This window comes from Bos indicus, chromosome 3 (genome assembly GCF_029378745.1).
Source record: "Bos indicus isolate NIAB-ARS_2022 breed Sahiwal x Tharparkar chromosome 3, NIAB-ARS_B.indTharparkar_mat_pri_1.0, whole genome shotgun sequence".
In the NCBI taxonomy this organism is placed as follows: Eukaryota; Metazoa; Chordata; class Mammalia; order Artiodactyla; family Bovidae; genus Bos; species Bos indicus.
Genome location: NC_091762.1, coordinates 89,324,853 through 89,345,587, shown reverse-complemented (window position 1 = coordinate 89,345,587; position 20,735 = coordinate 89,324,853). Strand labels below are relative to the sequence as shown.

The 20,735-nt window shown below is 43.9% G+C and overlaps 1 protein-coding gene across 1 annotated transcript in view; it reads right to left on the bottom strand.

The window, feature by feature from the left end:
* Positions 1-20,735, bottom strand: part of DAB1 (DAB adaptor protein 1) — a 1,468,439-nt gene that overhangs the window by 60,580 nt on the left and 1,387,124 nt on the right. Inside the window, exons 9-13 of the mRNA XM_070786460.1 lie at positions 15,602-15,733; positions 14,857-14,976; positions 14,358-14,396; positions 12,722-12,787; positions 5,387-5,446 (exon numbers count right to left, since the gene is read on the bottom strand). Of these exons, the coding sequence (XP_070642561.1) occupies positions 5,387-5,446; positions 12,722-12,787; positions 14,358-14,396; positions 14,857-14,976; positions 15,602-15,733 (417 nt within the window). The remainder of the gene's footprint in view (positions 1-5,386; positions 5,447-12,721; positions 12,788-14,357; positions 14,397-14,856; positions 14,977-15,601; positions 15,734-20,735) is intronic.

Below are 20,735 nucleotides of genomic sequence, written 5' to 3'. Positions count from 1 at the left end.
CCTTGCCCACCTCTTTGAGAAGGAAACTGATGAGAAATTAACCAGGTCTGAGTGTTGCTATTTAGAGGCAGTCTGGACTCAGGAACCAGGACCCCAGTGATTTGCCCAGAGGTGCTTCCATGTCTCTTTTGTCTGTTCAAATCCTCTCATCCTTCAGGGCTTTGCCCAAGTTGTACCTTCTTTCCTGAAACCTTCCTAACTCTCTAGCCAACTAACATTTCCTGCCAGCAAGCATTTATGCCACCAGGTTTCAGAGACCTTGACATAGAAGCAGACCCACCTGTTTAAGATACAGAGGAGATCAGACCCTGTGCAAAGCTTCTGACTTCCTTGACCAGGAAGGGATGGAATGTATATTTCTAGGAGTGAGTGGGATTAATCCTTATCTGGGCTCAGATTCCCAGGAGATGATGGAGGGAAGCAAAGCATGACCTCAAGAACAAATCTGCTGGAAGAAGGCAATATTATAGGTGCAAAGTAAAATAAGCAAACAAAAACATCCTAATGTGTTGTTTACGAGAGCAGAACAGGAAAGGGGCCAGTACAGCTGAGCATCCTAAGTTTATGGGACAAGGAGGATGTTCAACTAGGACAGGGATGAGCGAATGTGAAAGTGGAAGTGTTAGTCACTCACTCTTTGCAACCCCATGGACTGTAGACCATCAGGCTCCTCTGTCCACGGGATTTTCTTCCAGATCCAGGGACTGAACCCCAGTCTCCCACATTTCAGGCAGATTCTTTACCATCTGAGCCACCAGGGAAGGTGAATGTGAGGGAGTAAAAACAGAATTGGCTTTCTGTCTGAACCTGCATACATGTGTGCATGCTAAGTCATTTCAGTCCCGCCCAACTTTGTGACCCTGTGGACTGCCAGGTTCTTCTGTCCATGGGATTCTCTAGGCAAAAATAACTAGAGTGGTTGCTATGCCCTTCTCCAGGGGATCTTCCCAACCCACGGACTGAACCAGCATCTCTTATATCTCCTGCACTTGCAGGCAGGTTCTTTATGACTAGTACCACCTGGGAACAATGTAACAAACACAGTGAATTCCGACATCTGCTGCCCTAAACCTCTGAAATCCCCAATACATCAAATTTGCCACTTTCTGAGCATCTCTCTGACCATGAAAGAGTGATGATGAGCCACAAACTGAGGCTTTAGAATAGAGGTTCTAGAGCTGAGATCAAGGGATCTCGTTGGCTTCAAGGTCTACAAAAACTTACATGTGGACATGTGTTTCTTTCTGGGGAACGAGTCTATAAGCAAAATTTCAAGAACAGAAATCCCAAGAAAAGTTTCTTTATGGATAGTGATGATTAAAAGTAATTCTTGTCCTCAAGGAGCTCACAGAAAAGAAAGGGAAACAAATAGCATAATAACAGTTCACAGCTATTGAATCCTCACTGTGTACCGAGTCCTGTGCTCATTCACATATTTAAGCTCATTTAGTCTCTAGCCATCTATGGGGTCACACAGAGTCAGACACGACTGAAGTAGCTGCTAAGTCGCTTCAGTCGTGTCTGACTCTGTGTGACCCCATAGACAGCAGCCCACCAGGCTCCTCTGTCCATGGGATTCTCCAGGCAAGAACACTGGAGTGGGTTGCCATTTCCTTCTCCAATGCAGGAAAGTGAAAAGTGAAAGTGAAGTCGCTCAGTCCTGTCCGACTCTTAGCGACTCCATGGACTGCAGCCTACCAGGCTCCTCCGTCCATGGGATTTTCCAGGCAAGAGTACTGGAGTGGGGTTTGCAGCAGCAGCAGTCTCTAGCAAAAACTCTAAGGTAAGTGCTATCATTAACCCGAAAGCCAGGCTTTTAAGGAACCCAAGGTCCAATGGCTCAGTGGATACATTAAGAGAAAATAATCCTTTATGATCATCACAAAGAGAAGGACAGAGGTATCCCAGAGAGGCTGATTACTCTGGGGCAAGGAAGGCTTCCTGGTGGAGTTGGGCTGTCACTTAGAATACTTGGCAATCCTCAGCTCTGTGAGAACTGTTGGCTGGTGCATTGCTTGTTTCAGCAACAAGTGGAAATGTTCTCATTTAATCTACTCCATGTCCTCTATTAAAGGTTTTACATAAATCTTTAATCTGTCAAACAAAGCTACAAGACAGACACTACTTTCTTTGTACAGATGATGACACTGAGGCTTAGAGATACAAAAAGCTACTCAAGGACCCTTAATAGGTGGTCAGGATGAGAGCCATACCCAGATTTGACTCTGAAGATCAGGTGGTTGTATATTTCTGGCCTGGTTGGTGGTTTTCCTCAATGACAGCACCAAGCTGAGTCCTTTATTAGGACTCTGTGCAGATCTGTCCCAAGGAAGAAGAAACCAGGTGGTCCCCAGACTAACAGACCAATGGGCAGTCTCCCTTCTTGTGGGAAACTTGTAGGATCCCCTAGATTCCCTTGGAAGATGCCTGGTTGTCCTTGGTTTGTGTTTCTGGGTAAGGAGCAGGTGGTGAAGGTGTGAACAGCGACAGTATGGCAGGGATTCTCAGAGCATAGATATATCCTGGGGAAAGGCACTTGGCAGAGAGGAGGGGCTTTGAGGAGAAGCCTGGGGCAAGGGAAGATGTCAGAGCAAGGGAGACACAGGATACATAAGACATCTCTGGGAGGTTTAGGCAAGTGGGAATAACTTTCCAATACACAGACTATTTTATCCTCAAAATCACCTTGCAACTTAGTATCAGTAATTTATTTTGGAAGATGAGAACACTGTGCCTCAGAGGCAAGGAGACCTATCACGAGGCTTACAGGCAGTAACGATAGACAGGAGTTGAGATTCCAGGTGCATCCACCTGCCTCTCACTTGAGACTACGCTTTGCACTTTCTCCCTCTCTCAGATTTTTAGAAATACTGAGATAGTTCATGGAAAAGCCATTATCATCATCAGATGCTTCTGAGAGTCAGTGGTAATAATAGGTGGGAAGCCACTGTGGGGCATTCAGGCAGCCCCGACATTCTCTAAGCAAAGCCTTAGCATATGTCCTCAATGACTGTTTAGAATCAGAGAAACAGGAAATTCTCATTAAAAAAAATAGCAAGAATTTTCATAAATCCCTTCTACAAGGAAAAAGGATCCATATATCTATTAACTATCCCTAGAGTAGCCGTGTTGTATCTGGCTGCGAAGAACCAAGCCCTGGGCTTGCTTCTAGTAACACAAGGACCCCAGGAAGCTCCCAGAAGCTCCTGAGGAAGAAGGATTCCAACACTGTGTGGTCTACTCCTGGAGGAATGACAGGTGTGGAGGCACAAATGCAGGGGCGACGTGCTGACGCTGTTGGTAGAATCAAGTAAGACACCCCAAAACACAAGGCAGGATGTTGGGGGAGGGCTGCAGGGAGGGTGGGGAGGGTATGACTGCTTGGGGAAGCTGAGGAGTCCAGTGGAGCTGGACCAGGATGAGGCAGGGCAAAGATACAGCAGAGGCTGGGACCCGAGTGCCGTGTATGTCAGGTTGAGAGTCTGGATTTTCTTTTTCTTTTTTTGGAGCTACTAAGCATGGAGGTGGTGTGGCCAGGCTGGTTAATAAATTCACAAAAACCAAAGGCAGCAAATGGAGCATGTTTCCTCACGTATCTAAGCCTGTTAGGGGCAAGTAAGGCAATTTAGGCACAAATTGAATTGGAGGGAGCTGTGCGATGGGGGCTGGACCAAATTGAAACACGAAGAGCAGACCGGTGTCTTGGTGACAAGCAGGCTTGATTAAATGCAAAGGCCTCTGAGAGAAAAACTGCTTTTTCTGAACGGCCCTACACTGCATGCCTTCTACTGTTTCTACACTCGGTGTTTTTAAAGGGGCTAGTACTCAGATATGTCTTCTTATTAAAACTAACATGCATTGAGTTTTGGAAGCCGTCTTTAGGTGGGATAGGATGGTTTCAAGATACTGGAAGAGTGGGTAGAGAAATGGAAGTAAGTCAGAAAGAAAGTTCACTAGGAAAAAGGGGAGTGGAGCCAGGGGAGGGTAAGAAGGGGCCAGAAAGACTCCTGATTGGAGGAATCCAGAAACTCAGGTTTGGAAAGGGTATCAAAGGCTTGCCCCTCTGGCCATTCAATGTCTGAATCCCCGCCCCTCCCCCACCTTCATCCCATCATCCTTCTGACAGGTGGTCTTCAAGGCTCTGCTTGTACAGCTCCAGTGATGGAGAGCTTACTCTCTGAGGTGCCAGAGTTCCACCCTTGAGCAGTTCTGACCATCAGTAGACCACCCTTAGCTGGAGTTAGAAATGACTTTCTTGTAGGGCCACCCCCGTCTCAGTTCCAAGAGTTGGCAGATACAGAAGAGTATAATCCCTCTTCCATTTCATGGTCCTAGGGATGCCCACCTCCATACTCATGGTTTCATTTCTCCAGGCCAAAGGTTTTCAGGTCCTTCTGCTACTTGTTCACCAAATTGGGTTTCAAACCCCATTATTAATCTTATCTTGAAACATACAGGGCTGTCTCTATGTCTCTCATGGTGTGGGGTCCAGGACTGATAACAGTGTTCCAGAGAAGGTCATTTAGCCTCACAACAGCTCTGTTAGGACCACAGCTGGGTTCCTGAGGGTCAGTATGACTTCAAAACCGGTGCTCCTCCCACCCATGGTTGAATGAAGTCAGCAGAGACTAAACACCCCACTTCTTTTTACACAAGCTGAGGCAAAGTCACAGGTCCCCCCACTCAAAGCCTGCACTGGCTCCTCAGGGCTGCCTGGGTTAGGTAGAAGGCGCCTTCTGAGTGCAACTTCAGTTGCACTGAAACATGTCTCAAACATGGTTCTGAGCCCAGCAGTGACACACAACTGAGTATTTTCCTTTGTATCTCAGACTTCCAGGAGTCCCCCTAGCAGATGAGGTCCAGGTGCAGCGGGCCCCCGGTTCTCTGCAAGCCTACATACAACACATGGCCTTTTCTATAGCGTGCTGATCACTGACTGGACCCTTAACACACTCCAAAGGCTCTGGCCAGCCCTTGTTCTGTCTTTCTGAAGCTTCTTGACCACTTTCAAATTGAGTGGACAGCTCTCTTCCCAGAACCAAGAACTGCCCCTGCTTGACCAGGCATCATGGAGTCTTTGGCTGGAGACTTTTTCCATAAAATACCGGAGACTCTGAATCCCTTGGACATAGGAGTTTTCATGATTCAGCAGATTTCCACTCAGGGAGCCAGACCTTCATGCAGACTCAGCCCCATCATTTCCACCTCTAACCCCCTTCCCCTCACCCACTGAGGAGTCCCCAGCATGCTGTCCCCAGCAAAGCCATATAGGTGGTGATCCGTATGCATAAGAGCGGATTGTGGACTCCCTTCCTCGGATTGCAGACCAAGCCTCGGTATAAAGCCAGGTTGTGGGGACCCAGTAGAAGACAGGAGATGTACTTACACTTACAGGTTGACTTTTTGGCACATCATAAACACCTTCCTTCTTTTGGCTGGTGGGAACCTACGAAAAAATCAAATTCAACACAGTCAAAACACTCTGGTACTCTGCTTTTGAAGAACAAAGCAACCAGGCTTTCCTTCCACTGGCTAAGCGTGTGTGAACTCAGCCCCGGAGGCCTGAGCAGCCAACTTCCAGCAGAAGGAGGAGCTGCTGGTAGCATGAAAGCGTCAGGCCAGGCTCCTCCTCTCAGGCAAGCTGGAGGAGGAGAGGGGGTGTGAATCATTCCACAGAGGTTTGCAGGATGTCTCTGCCACCGGACTCCTCACAGTACCACAGCAGAGGAAGCTAAAGGCAGAGACTTCAGAGATCATGTGGTGAAAAAAATAATCATCTCACCAAAGACAAAAGTGATGCCAGGGAGGTGCTAGGAGGTGCCTAAGTTGTTACAAACAGTTTGCAGCTCAGCTTGAAGTACTACTCCATGCTGATCTGAGATCCAGGTTATTTAAAATTCAACAAATACCCAGGTCCTAAAACAAAATACAGCTTCTGCTGGGATCACTCACATACTATCTGATAATCACCAAAGGTTTTTCTGTAAGAAAAGGGTCCATCCATGGCAGAAGAAGCATGCGACTAGAATCGAAAAACTCTCCAATGGTTTTCTAACACTTCTCTGTAACTTTTCTCCCTCTCTTCTCTTCCTTATCCATCTGGCCTTCCTGGGCCATGTGTAAACTGTCAAGGCCTAAGCAAGTCACTTAGCTCCTCTGGGCCTCACTGAAATGGGAACTTCAGCTCTGCTTCTTGCTTAGGTTATACATCAAAGGCAAAAGAGAGTAAATAATAAAAGTCTATTTGGCACCATCATACTGTCAAGTGTTAGAACGGTAATGTCTTTTGCCATTAATACATTATGTACATATGTACCCAAATACATATGAATAACAATAGACTTGTGGAATACTTTTCAAGTGAGTCTATCAGGGGCCTTGCTCTGAAACATTCAAGTTTCTGACACTAGTTCATCCTCAGTGACTAGCAAAGCTTAACTCAAACCCTCCATGGAGGGATCAGCCAGTAGTGGTTTTCTGTCTGATAACTGGTCTCTTTTTGATCAAAGTGAAAGTGAAAGTGAAGTCGCTCAGTCATGTCCGACTCTTTGCGACCCCATGGACTGTAGCCCACCAGGCTCCTTTGTCCACGGGATTCTCCAGGCAAGAATACTGGAGTGGGTTGCCATTTCCTTCTCCAGGGGATCTTCCCAACCCAGGGATCAAACCCGGGTCTCCCACATTGCAGGCACATTGCTTTAACCGCTGAGCTACCAGGGAAGCCCCTTAAAAACAGGCATGGCACATAAGAGCCAGTAGTCCTTCAGCAGGTGTCTGCTACATAAGTATATCATTGAGGATTGTGGAGAATAGTTAAGAAAAATTACCTTTTAAGCTTGGACCAGCTTAGAGAAGAATTTGAGCTTATTCCTGGAGTCCCTTTGCCATTTTCTCTCTCACTTACCTTAAAATCTTTATACTAATGCTGAGAAGTTGGTATTAAAATCTCCACTTTCAGTAGTAGAGAGTGAGGCTCAGAGATGTTAGGGAAATTTGCCTAAAGTTTCATAGCTAGGAAGTGATCAGAGTCAAAGGTATCTTATTCTGGCTATGGAACAAGACATTTATCACTAACGGTATGAGCTAACACTGCCAGAGCATTTTCTATGTGCCAGGCATTATTCTAAACATTTATGTTCACATACATCCTCATTTAATCTCTGTGAGTGGGAAGCCAGAAGCATCAGCCTGTATAGTCTGCCTTGAACTACTGCATCATACAAATAGCTGCAGCTCCCCTCTGTTCCAACCATTCCCACAGTAGATTTGGGTGTTTCTTGTCCTCTGACATTCATTCTATACTCCTGGAAGCTTGTGCACATCCTTGCAAAACAACAGGACTCTGAGTGAGCATGGCTGTGCAGAAGATGCACTTTCAGTTACTCCTGCAGCAGGCAGCCCATGAAGAATGTAATTTCTTTGCTCCTGATAAGTAAGCTCCCTCCAAAAGGAACCCTCTAAGAATGCCTACAGAGTCCTTGTTAACAAGGGCCAATAAATTACAAGCCCTCACTTTTATTTTTACTAGCAGCTCACCCCTGCTTGAGCAAAATGAACAGTGTTTTTCTGTTCCCTGCAATTCACTGCTCACTATGGGCACTTAGTAAGTTGAACCGCAGCTGACTCTCAATTATGCCTGCAAATGGAGGAGAAGCAGTAGGATGGAGAAACCCAAACTGTGCATAATTGAGAAAGCTTTTCTGCTTGGCTGTCCCATGGGTGAGATATCAACCTGCCTGTTTGTCTTTTAAGAATTACTTCAGCTAAGACATCATGTTGGGAGCGCCACTAGAGTACTGGTGGAGCATTCCTCTGTACTCATAACATCCGGTGCATTCTTTCATTAAGAAATAAAAGTTACCAGGAACCTATTAAGTGTCTGCGCATGGTGCTTTCCCTAGGACAATGTGGTGAACAAGATGAACGTGGCCCCTGACTTATCAGCGCTCCTTGTCTCGCTGGGGGAGATGGAAAAGTCATCAGGCTACTGAAGGAGGGTGTAAAAGGAGCTTTATCTTACAAAGTAGTTGTCAAATCACACTGCAGCTTCCTGGTCACTCTGAATTCCGACTGATTTATAAGCCTGCTGAGGGCTCAGTAGATATTTTATTACCTTTGTTTCCCCATCTGTAAATAACAGTTAAACAAGAAACTTCTAAGCATCACACATTTACCACATATGTGCTGAAGACAGAAAAACCAGCAGAAACACTAAAAGGATGAAGACCAGACGGTGCCTTGGTCTTGGCTCTCATCTTCCCCTAACTGGTATGTCCCATCTGTGGACCATTTCAGTAATATGATGCTGTATAGAGTGATAACCGTCCTGGACCAAAACAAGGTGGAAAGTCTGGTTCCTAATCCTGGCTCTGCCACAGGCTGTATGACCCTGGAGAAGTCACTGTTCTCTGAACCTGTTTCCTTATCTGGTTGTGCATCCTGATGCACCCAGCACAGGCTGGTGCTCCATACCTAACTATTTATTGAATGAATAAATGAAATTACTCTAGAAACTATACATTAAGGACCATTCATACAGAAGACACTTTCAGTGCAGCAATATATTAATAGTGTGGAGGGGCAGGTTGATGGCTGGGTGACATAGGATTAGAGACATGTCGTTTTAAAATAACAATGTGTAACAAATCTTGGGTAATTAAAAATGATTTTTGAATGAACAAACTTGGAGAATGTGCCCTTGGCAAGCTGCGATCTCACTGATGCTGGAAGCTTGCTAAAGTCTGAAGGAACACTAGGTTTTAAAATCAGAGGCTCTGGCCTTGGGCCCATCACTTAAGTATGAAGGACTTAAATTTCTTACATTTAAAATGGTAGTTATTACAACTGTTCTCATCTCACTGAGTTGTTGGAAGGGTCAGAATTAAGTGATGGGTAAAAATGCTTTGTACTGTGGGGTTCTGTGTTGTTTTAAAAAAGACAACTAATAATTTTTTCTGAGGCATGCAAATAGAAAGACAATTATTATTATTATTAATCCAGTTTGGAAAATGAGACTACTGATCCTCAAAGAGAGGTGACATGTACTCAAGAGTCTCTCCCTCCCTTGTGTTGGAGTTATAAATAGCGAAGTCAAGTGAAGCTGCAGCTTTCCACTGGGCTCTCTGACAAGATAAGGTGAGCAAGTCATGTTCTACCTCACTTAATGCATCATCATAAGACATCTCAAGCAGCATCTGATATTGATGGCATTAGGAAGTGAAAGGAACTAACATTTACACAAAACCTACTATGTACCAAGTGCTGTCCTGGTTGCTTTACATATTCATACCACTTCTAGAAGCAGAGACTATAGTATCTATATTCTGTAGCCCAAGAAATTGAGACACAGAAGCTAGGTACTTCACTTGAGGTCGCAAAACAGTTAAAACTTAGGCCCTCATTCCAGAAAACAGAGGATAAATAAAATAAAATAAAATCTGAGACTACCTTGACTAAGCTGAAGTATAAGAAACACTGAAGTCTACTCAGGAAGAATAAATATGGGACACTTGTAGGCCCTAAAAAATGTTGAGGCTCCCAATAGCAGCTCCTTAAAAGCACAGCCTATCTTCAGGCCCAAGAGCTTATTTCTTGTTAAGCAAAATGAGGCCCAGTGGCCTGGCAAGACAAGAGAGAAAGATGACCAGAGGCCCTTCCAACAGAAAGCAATAAAACAGTCATTCCCTTAAATGGTACTTCCTATTAATTATGGACAGAGGGGAAGATCTTGGATGTCAGAACTGTTAACAGAAGGGTGACTTTTAGATACTGACTTGAAACCTATATAGAATCTACTTGTAAAACTTATCATCAAGGATATTCTGAACTGAAAAGAGCCCTTGGATTTACTTATTTAGGCACAGAAATCAGTGAGTGGGAGGTTCTACCTCTTGCTGGCTCTGTAAGCCTGGGCAACATGCATTATGTCTGCAGCACTCTTTCCTCATCTGTAAAGTGGGAATTATGACTCAAGCCATTTGGGGTAGCTATGAGACATAAGAAGATACTGTATGTAAGCCCCCATTCACAGAGACCTTGTTTGAGAAATGTTACCAAAACTATATACACATACATACACACACGGATGCACAGCACTTCTAAGTCTTGTTGCTCTATAAAGCAAGGTAGCATGCTTCTCTAACAGTCCTGTGCTGAGGGACTAGTTGCAAACAACAGAAAAGGGCCATGCCCACGACAAACTTCCATCTTATTTGCACATTCGATAGATAAGTAAACCTAGGCCCAGAGAAGGAAAGGGATTGACAAGGTGGCTTAATGGCTGTGGATGCAGTGTGTGACCTGGGATGAATCCTCTTCTTTACAGTCTCCTTGTGATCTTGTTTCATTCTCATGCCTACATATGATTTAGGGAGAACTTATTCTCCTACTTTATCACTGGGGAAACTGAGTCTCAGAGAGGGCAAGTGCCTTGCTCGCTACCCCTTAGCCAAAGGTAGTTGGTGACAGAGTCGGAAATATATCCCAGTTCCCTGCTTGCCAAAGTCAGTCCTTCCTAGTACACTAGATGGCCGCCCAGAGACCCCGACAGGGCACAAAAGAAGCCCTGCCAACTACAGATAAGTCTAAATTTAAGAACTTCTTATATTGGAAAAATCTAATTTTATTTTAAAAGGTTCTCTCTCTTCATCAGATGACTGGTTAGTGGTTCCTCTGGCGTCACACTGTAACTGAGCAGGACCCTATGGGGCCTTCCCAGAACGGGCTCCTGCCTCATATCTTCTGGAAGTACCTAGACAATAGGATCTGATGCACATTTCCTGAGCTGTTCTGCAGATGCTAAAACCGCCAACAAATTGAAGAAATTAACTACTTGATGCCCATGAGCATGTAGCGCCCAGACCTACTGATGCCTAAGGAACAATACTGTGACACCATCCTGTTACCAAATGATTAGCCAGAGAGTTGTACACAAGCTGATCACATACCCTGCAACTCTCTTCCCTCACTTGACCTTTAAAATGCTTTCCTGAAGGGAGTTCGGGTGTTTTGAGTACTAGCAGCCCTGGGCTCCTTGCTTGGCACCCTGCAATAAACTCTGCTCTTTCCTTCACCACAAGCCAGTGTCAGTAGATTTGTCTGTGGACGCAAGTTTGGTTCAGTAACAATACTGAGACACAGCAATGTTGGACTTTAAAATTTGACACTGAGGACAGATATGCAACGTTTCTGTCTTCTACCAAGACAGAAACTTGGTAAGCGATGATTTTAGACAACTTTTCAAAGAGCAAGCTTGCACTTGAACCCAGATGGAACCTGTGCATAGAAATAGATCATTACCCCCTGCTGCTAAGTCGCTTCAGTCGTGTCCGACTGTGTGTGACCCCATGGACTGCAGCCTACCAGGCTTCTCCGTCCATGGGATTCTCCAGGCAAGAACACTGGAGTGGGCTGCCATTTCCTTCTCCAAGGGCTGGTTAAATTGAGGTGCTGGTAGAACTAACATACTTTAGTCATTTAGAATTCTGTGCATTTGATGAAAACTGAAAATATGTTTTACTTTTATTACACAAGTAATGCATGCCCAAGGCAGAATAACAGACCACACAACTGAGTAAATTAAGAAAATTAAAATCACTTATTTAAATACATTAAAATTTTTCCTGCTTCCATAATGTTTATATTTCAAATTAGGGATAAAATTCTAATTAATGAAAAACTGGAGGTTGTCACATTTGTTTGATGTGTGGCTGTGCTGTAATTACACAGATTCTTTGGTGGAAAAGCACAGGGGAAGCAGTGTGGGTTTGGTCCCAGCTCTTAACAGCTGTACAGCCTTGAGGAAGCTACTAAACCTCTCAGAGCCTCAGTCTCCCCTTGAAAAAGTGGGATTAAAATACCTACTTTACAGCATATTTAGGAGAATTAACGAGTTTAAAAGTGTACAGCAGACTTGTGGTTGCCAAGGGAGAGGGGTAGGGGGTAAGGATTGGGAGTTTGGGATTAACAGATGCAAACTGTTATCTATAGAATGGATAAACAGCAAGGTCCTACTGTGTAACACACAAGGAGCTATGTTCCATATCCTGTGATAAACCATCATAGAAAAGTGTGAGAAAGAAGGCATATACATGTATAAATGAATCATCATGCTGTATAGCAGAAATTAACACAACATTGTAAATCAATTATACTTTGGTAATATAAATTAAAAAAAAAACACGTGTTTAGGCTTCTTCACATAAGCAGACATTTTTAAGAATATTAATCTACCTTCCCTTCAGAAGGGGTAAAACCTTTAGCTCAACTTTCTTTCATTCAGTTAATATTCCCACTGTTGTCTCCAAACAGCATTTTTGAATTTGGCCTTCATTTTCAGCGATGCAATTGACTTTTTAAGGGAATTCAACAGCACATTGTTTTGAGAAATGAAGGACCCTCATATTCTGAACAACAACCCTCCAAAGGATTAATTTAGTAAAATGGAATGTTTGATTTCTGTGTCAACTGAAAACAGTTAAGATCCATTAAAAATTAAAATATTCTACCCAGTTGGCCATTAAACATGTCAATGATCAAGCATGAAAACTACTGGTAAACAGCAGGGAACTAGGAGCCAATTCACACAGAGGTATTTTAACAAGCCCAGAATGACCAACAGCAAGGTGGAGGCTGGGAGTGAGAAGAGAGCCCCTGGTGGCTCAGCCCCTTCTGTGCGTTCACTGGTGGCGGTGCGAAGGAAGGAGAGGAAAGTGATTTATACCTGATAAATGTTTTCTTCCGTTTCGGGATCACGGATTGGCTCGTGTCCAGCCTCAAACACAATGTACTATGACAGCAGCCGCCAGAGAGGAAAAGTTAAGGGGAAAATGAAAGAGGAAAAAAAAAAGCATTTGGAATTCAGGATACAAATTGTAGTAAGCATTAAAGACACAGGCACAAGAGAAAACACCCTGAAGAGACATTACTGACATTCCACGTGGCCTGGCACATTCCTGCCTCTTCTAAGGAAAATTGCCATGGTCCGATGGTCAGCCTTTTAGTCAGGACTGCGTAGGCGCTGCAGACCTTTCTGGAGATATAACCCCTTCCTTCAGTGGCACTGATCTCAGCAGTGTCTGCCTGTGCGGGGACTGCTGTGTGGGGATGATGTCTCCTGGGACCCCAACTTTGCCAGCTCTGGGTTTCAGTGGTCTCTCCCCTTTGCTCCCTAAGGCCCACAGTCCTAAGCCAATCCTGATGTGCTCAGAAGCCGCAAACGCCTTCATCTCATACATATCACCTTACTTTACATTCTCAGTTTTAAATACTGAAGTCAAATTTTCCATATACGCGTTTCACACTCTAAAAGACTGGGCCATTTCAAGAAGGACTATGTTCTTCACTCTCCGAGCCCATGAGCCAGGGGCTGAGCTCATACTATAGACGAATCCACACCCCTGGTATTCTAAAGCAAAGCCTGACATCAAATGCACCTTTGACTTTTATTTACATCCATGTTAGATACTTGTCTTTCAAATGATTCAGATTTGATTAATTTCTTATCCATATTATTTTCTTTTCATCATAGCAGTGGCAGCTTTCGTGTGAAAGTATGCATGCTATGAAACTACAGAATGCATGTGTGACACACATATATAGAACACATGTGTGTCCCAGTTAGAAATGTACATTTCAGATTGTCTTTTATGTCCCATAAGTCAAATGTTTGGCTGCTCTCTCTCCTTGGGAATAAGCACAGAGTGGGAGAGGCCTCCTCTCTCATCTGCATCTGTTAAAACAGAGCATATACTTGAACCCAAGGGAAGCCATCTCTACCCACACTTAGGCTGCAACCCTGAAGAAAGTACAGAGAAAGCTACAGGCAGGCACGTCTGGGGGATCTCCTGTTCCCCCACTCACAAAAGCCCCTCTGGCATGAGCCAGGGAGTCAGGGGGGCAGCCTGGACAATCAGGGGCCAGAAAGACTTCTCCTCACAGTCCTTTCCCCAGCTCACAAACCATCCTTTGGATGTGTGTTCAAATGTTGCCAAAATGTCAGGCCCCATCTCTGGTTCTTAACTCACTGAAGCCACCTCATTATTCAGTCTCTCTAATGAACTCAGAATATTCAAGGGACTCTTGCAAACATTCAACTCTAGGATCAAACTTATACAGATTGCTGAGAAGGCTGAAGCAGGGGCAAGAAGGGAGAAGCCTATTTCTAAATCCCATGCTACTGATGCCGGCCAAACTTCTGTTAGTTTTTATGGAAATTTGCTCCTGGAGGGCTTGGCAGGCCTCATCCTCAGAAATAATCTTGGTCCTTCTCCAGGCTCTGCAGCCAGTGGAGACAAAATGCCTATACCACAGGCCCAGGCCTTTCCTGACCCTCAACCCCGACTAGTTTCCAAAATTACCTGGTATACAGGATCTTCAACGTCCTCTTCCAGAATTGTCTACAGCAGAGTGAGGGAAGGGAGGATGAAAAGCAGAGGATATAAAGCGAGAGATGTAAGACTGTATTCAGAAATTACAGGACAGTGAAGAAACCAGCTCTGGGTAGGACAGGCTGGTGGGTCATTAAGGCAGAAAATTGGCAGAAAAAAAAATGAAAACTCTTGTAGCCGCCCCACCCCGACTGTTAACAAGAAGCAAATGCAATTGACTTTCCTTAGATCTCCTCCCCTGAAATCTTCCCCAGTTTTAAGACTTCACTTTCTCTCATATGTCTAGAATCTCAGAGAATAGGGATCATTTCTAATGGCATGCTTTCGGTGCCTGTAATTTACACAGGAACCTTTCATCTTTGTTTATTTCTACTTGGCAGCAGGAGGAGAAGCCTTGACTGTCAGTTTTCATATCTGTTTATTTTAAGCCCCTGCTGTCTCCAGTACCAGGATAAATTCACAGGTATACCTGATACACAGCTTGTTCGCACTGCTTATCCTTTTGTGCCTTTTTTTCCAATTCTTCTCTTTGCTTCAATTCATAAATAAGTTGAAAGAGATCTCTCAAGTCCAGAATAACAGGTTCAGCCTGGAGTAAAAGGTGGTAAAGCACATGAATAAGAGGATGGTTACTGAGCTGCAGTGACCAATTTTTGTTTTTGCTGGCTACAACCCGCAGCCCTTCCTTTTTCTATTAAACTGAAAGCATTCTATCTTTAATTAATTCTACCTTGTTATATTGGTTTAGCAAATTGCATCTAGGCTAAAGTTCATTTCTTCAACTAATTATATTTGCAAATTCATAATAATCATAAGCATAAAAGGCACTGCTTTTATTTATTAGTAATTTCGAATACAATAAAATTAGGGTAGGCCTTATGCAAAACAGCTATTTGTTTTCTCTTATTTTCTTTTTAAATGAGGCTAGCAACACAAGGAAACTTATTTGTATAGTGTGCCTCCATCCAGCTTAATCAGAAAGGAAAATAATTAGTCATTACGAAATACCCATTAGAAAAAGCAACACCACCACAACTGGATGGGCGTGAGCCTGTTTCTTTGCTCTAAGGCTGTTTATCTTTTCTAGATGGGAAGCTTAGTGTCAGCATCGCTGAGTCACATGTCACAATGGGCCCCCGAAGACTAATGGTGTGACTGTGTTATCCCAGAAAAGGTACAAGGAAAAGCATCCTCCTTGGAAGGGGGCTACTCACCGCCTGGGCTGTTTTTATGGCCACAAATCTGTGATTCCCTTCCTTCCCGCAAACGTATCCGAAGGCCCGGTGATCTGTGATGTCCTTTGCGATGTAGGAAATTTCGTGAACAGCATGATGATGCTGAAGGGCCTGTGAGAGACAAAAAGAAGAGCCTATTTCAGGGGACTTTCCCTCCGAGCTGTTGATCAATAAGAGATGTGTTTCCGCTACGTGTGAACAAGCCCAGAGGGCTTTGGAAAAGCTGTTTGGTCCAGATGGAAGGAAAAAAAGAGCTGTGCCTGCCCTTGAGAAATGGAGGCTTCCTTCCATGGTCTTGATGCTGTGACCAGAGAGATAAACAGGAGTGTTCAGATGCTGAGTGAGCATCTGTGATGGTGGCTCTTTCTTCTGCTTGCCGAGCCCAGTCAGCCTCACTCAGCGGTATAGGCTCCTTCTACATCTTTCCTCATGCCACAGCCCAGTCTAAGTTCTGCACTGATACCTAGTACACTCACATAACCAGGGCCTTTGCTTGTCCTGCTGGACGGCGTACACTGTACCATGACCAGGGGCGCCCTCTGCATTCAGAGAACCACAGATGTGCATGGTCATGACAATTTTCCAACAGGTGGCAGTGATAAGACTGACTTGAGGATCAAACACCCTTCTTTGTTTTGTCCCAGGTCACCAACTGGGTTAGACCCACACCTCTGAGGTTTTTCGTGTGCTGGTCCCCTTGTCTGCAAGACCTGTTCTTTTACCCACCTGCCTGAATTCTATTCCTCTTGAAAAGCCTATTTGAAATCACATCACCTTGTGAAATCCCCTGAACAAGGCTTGCCCTTTCTTTCCCTGCAGAGGAGATTCCTCCCTCTTCTGTGTTTCCCAGAACTTCAGTCTAGCGATACTGGAACTTCCAAAGGATTCCTCACACACAGCTCCCTGGGCTCCTGCTTTCATAGATCTTCCTTCTCTGATACACTTTCCCAAATCCTGGTCTTCCCCACCTGACTCTGTCTTCATCTTCGTCATCCTAGTACCGAGTGCTGTGCCTGACCCATAGTTGTTGAACTAAATTGGGACTGCTGATCAGTAATTCAAACATCATTTGAAACTGACCTTCCTGCCCTTGTTAACTAAACTTCAACAAGCAATATCCCCCATCCTGTTAAACGATGGTGATCTTTACGGTCATTTTTCTAGATTAAATGTACCTAAAATAATCCTCATTAAACAGTACTCTGTAAAGGTTTATATATGTATCTAGGCATTATATGGAGAAGGTGATGGCACCCCACTCCAGTACTCTTGCCTGGAAAATCCCATGGATGGAGGAACCTGGAAGGTTTCAGTCCATGGGGTTGCTGAGGGTCGGACACAACTGAGCGACTTCACTTTCATTTTTCACTTTCATGCATTGGAGAAGGAAATGGCAACCCACTCCAGTGATCTTGCCTGGAGAATCCCAGGAACGGGGGAGCCTGGTGGGCTGTCGTCTGTGGGGTCGCACAGAGTCAGACATGACTGCAGCGGCTTAGCAGCAGCAGCAGCAATTATATGATGTGTTTCAAGTCCTTACAAAGGACCTTTTCATTATACTGGGTGCTAAGAAGCTTGAATTCTAGCCACTATATGTGAACACAAGGCACTCACTGTATCTCTCTGGATCTCTGTTTATTCCTCTATTAAAGGAGAACTTTGAACCAGATCAATGGCTCTTAACCCAAAGTCCTGGGTCTATAGGGATCATTAAAAATAATGAAAAGAGGTCCCAGGCAATTTTCAACATTTCAAAAAGCTGAACAGAAATTTATAATTATTCCTAATAAGATGACTTCTTTTATTGTGCACACAAATAAAAATGCTGAGTTTATTTAGAATTATATCTGGTTACTGTTGTACCCCTTAGCTCACCTTGGAGCAGATCCTCTTTGGCAATCAGTGATGGATTCAAATAATCCAAATCGGAAAGTAAATGAGTATAAATGCATTTTACTGAACAAAGTCTCCTATGTTACTGAATCTGAAGGGAAGGAGAAATTTAACATGAGAAGAATTTGATTATGAAAATATTAAGAACCACTGAAGTAGACTTTCTCCCAGGTCTCCTTCCATCTTCCCAGATCCTTTAGTCATCTAGATCTCACATCACACAGCCAGCCTCTCAGGACAGTGGCGCCTGCCTCTTATGATGACCATTACTTAGTTCTGGATTGCTGGCCCTGACCTTCAAAAATGTCCATTCCCGGCCTGTTGCCATCTTTTCAGGCTTCTGACCTTAGGAATCATTTCTGCAGTAGAATTTGCTGCTGCAGCTTTACCTTCCAGAGGCCAGCCATTCACTCACCTCTTTCTCACTCTTAAGATGCTTCCTGTGGGTTTCATGCCTGTCTAGGTTGCCCAGTGTCAACTACACATGATGCATGGAGGTTGGTATCACTGCTTGGTCACCCTAGCCCCTTAAATGGCCATAAGACAACTTTATAATTTTAGTGGATTTTGACACAAAGTTGGGGAAGAAGCAAGTGTTTATTAGTACAATGACCAGGATCCATTTGTTCCTGCTTTCTTAAGAGGGCATATTTATTTAGCAGGGAAAAACTGCTCAGAGAGCAGTAGCTTTTCCATGGTGTTAATGATGTAAAATTGATGAGATTTATATTCACGAAACAAGGCGGTATTGATTTAGAGGCTTTTGTGAGCTTGAATGGGACACAGAAGAGAAAAGTGAGAGACAAAGGCAACCTCCTTCTCTTTCTTTCCTGCAAGTATTTCTTTCTCTGCATAATACAGTGAATGTTATCCACGTATCCTATTAGATCAAAGTTTGACGACAGCACTTTATTGATTGCCAAGTGGAATATTGCTCTAAAATTAAACTGCGATTAGAAGTCTTCCTGGTGGAATTAGATTCGGAGATGATTGTGCAATGGTAAAATATCACCTACTATGCAAGACAGCAGATGGAGATGTTTTAATTTATCTGTGAATCCTCATTAAGTGTTTTAAAGTCAAAACATTTTTAATGCCTGATGATACCTAATATTTCCTCACAAAGTGTAGCTGTGTGTGCGCATGAAGGGCTTAAAAATATTGTAACATTATCTTTTCCCATAGTTAATTTTATGATGTGTTAAAAAGGATTGCTCTGAAATTGGCTCAATCATTTGGAAACGAACAGTCAGATAGGGATTATGTCTCTACTTTCTCCAACCTTAACCATGCAAACGTCATAAAGATCCTTGGAAATACAAATATATTAGAATCCTTCTAATCCCACATTATCACATTCATCTTGGCAGCTCAGAGGACATTGCAAATACTTGCTCTGTGAGCCTCCAAATTGCTCCATGTCTTCAAGCAGGTTTTATCAGCACAAATCAAAGGCAGGTGGAGCCAGAGGAAATGTAAACATCATATAGTTTAACTGTGAGTTCATTCATGAAAGGACTGAGGGCCAGAAGGTGTCTGGCTGGACCAATACTTAATCCAGGCCCCACTCTCCCTACTCATAATGGAAAAGCATTGAATAAAGGAAACAAGGTCATTTAGAATCAAGGTCTCCTTTCCTTAGATTCTTGGCTCCCTAGATCAACAACAAAACCATGATCCCTGATAAGCTAGGATGAGGAAGGGAAACTGAGGAAGGAGGTCAAACTGAGGATGTTCTGGATTCCAGCAGATTACTAAGGTCAGAAAGGGTCACCAGTCAGAAGGTCTGGGGTCAAGGCCAGCTATTAGGATCTCAGAGAAAAAGGTCAAGACCACCTGGTCTGGAGGAGCACTTTCAGGGGCTTGCCACCTGCAGTATCTGCTGAGCAGCCAAGGCCAGAAAGGGGAGGTGAAGTCCTTGGTAACAGAAAAAACAAAAGACCATTTCATCCCAAGAGTGTTTCTGTGCGGAGTTTCAAGGCCATCACATGTTTTTCTGGAGATGCAGAGAATACTAGGCCAGAGGGAGAGAGTGGAAGAAAGGCAGGTTTTGGTTGACCTTCTTCCACCCTTCCTTTGGAAAAGAGTTTTTGTCTTGGAAAAACATAATCTAGGTATTAGTGACTTAGTCATGTCCAACTCTTTGCAACCTCATGGACTGTAGCCTTCCAGGCTCCTCTGTCCATGGGATTCTCCAGGCCAGAATACTGGAGTGGGTAGCCATTTTCTTTCTCCAGGGGATCTTCCCGACCCAGGTATCAAACAAGGGTCTCCTGCATTGCAGGCAGATTCTTTACCATCTGAGCCACCAGGGAAGCCCAATCTAGGTATTAAAGCACTGCCAAAAAATCAAAGCAGATAATTTGGTTTTAAAAATAGAGTCTTCCAGAACACCCAATTTTTCTGCTACTGCTTCATTTACTCCTCCTATTCTGAACCCTCTCATTGTAGATGAAATTGTTGCTACAGAATTCCAAGGCCAATTCAGAGATCGGCCTTGCCAACCCAGTCTGACTTTCCTCCCAGGAGTAAAAATAATCTGAAGGGGTCATCATCCCCCTTTGGGTTCTGGACTTTCCCACCTCTGTGCGATTATGTAAATTGTTTTCTCTGCTTGACTGCCTCTTCTTACCCTAACCATGCTTCATCAACTCTACCTAACTATAGTATACCTATGCTTCAAGGCCTAGCTCCAACATCATGCTCATCTAGGGACCTTCCTCAACTCCCCTATTCCCTGTAATAATAATTCCCAACTCTAGAATTCATTGGGTTGTACTTTTTTCCTTCTATCTGGGATGCTCCAACCTTCTTAGTTTTGTTACACATTTGTCCATGCATATAGTTATTCACACTGTATAACTGTATTACTGAGTGCCTAATACATTCTAGGTCTCATTCTAAGTGCTACATCTGCCCAAATGACTAAAACATGGTCCCTTCCTCAAGACCCTTGCAGTCTCAAAGAACAGGCAGGCAAAGAACCTAACAATCACAATATAATAAGGCAAACTTGATATTAAAGGTGTTGTAAAGGAGCAGAGGAGAAATGGGCAGGAGCATCAGGGAAGATTTGACAAAGGAGCTGACCTTGGACTCAGTCTCCAAAGATAAAGGGGAAATCCTCAGAAAACCAGAGAAAGGGCATTCTAGGCAGAAAGAATGAAGCAGGCAGATGCCTCTAGGTCCTGAAAACAAAACATCTGGAGAACATCTGTGC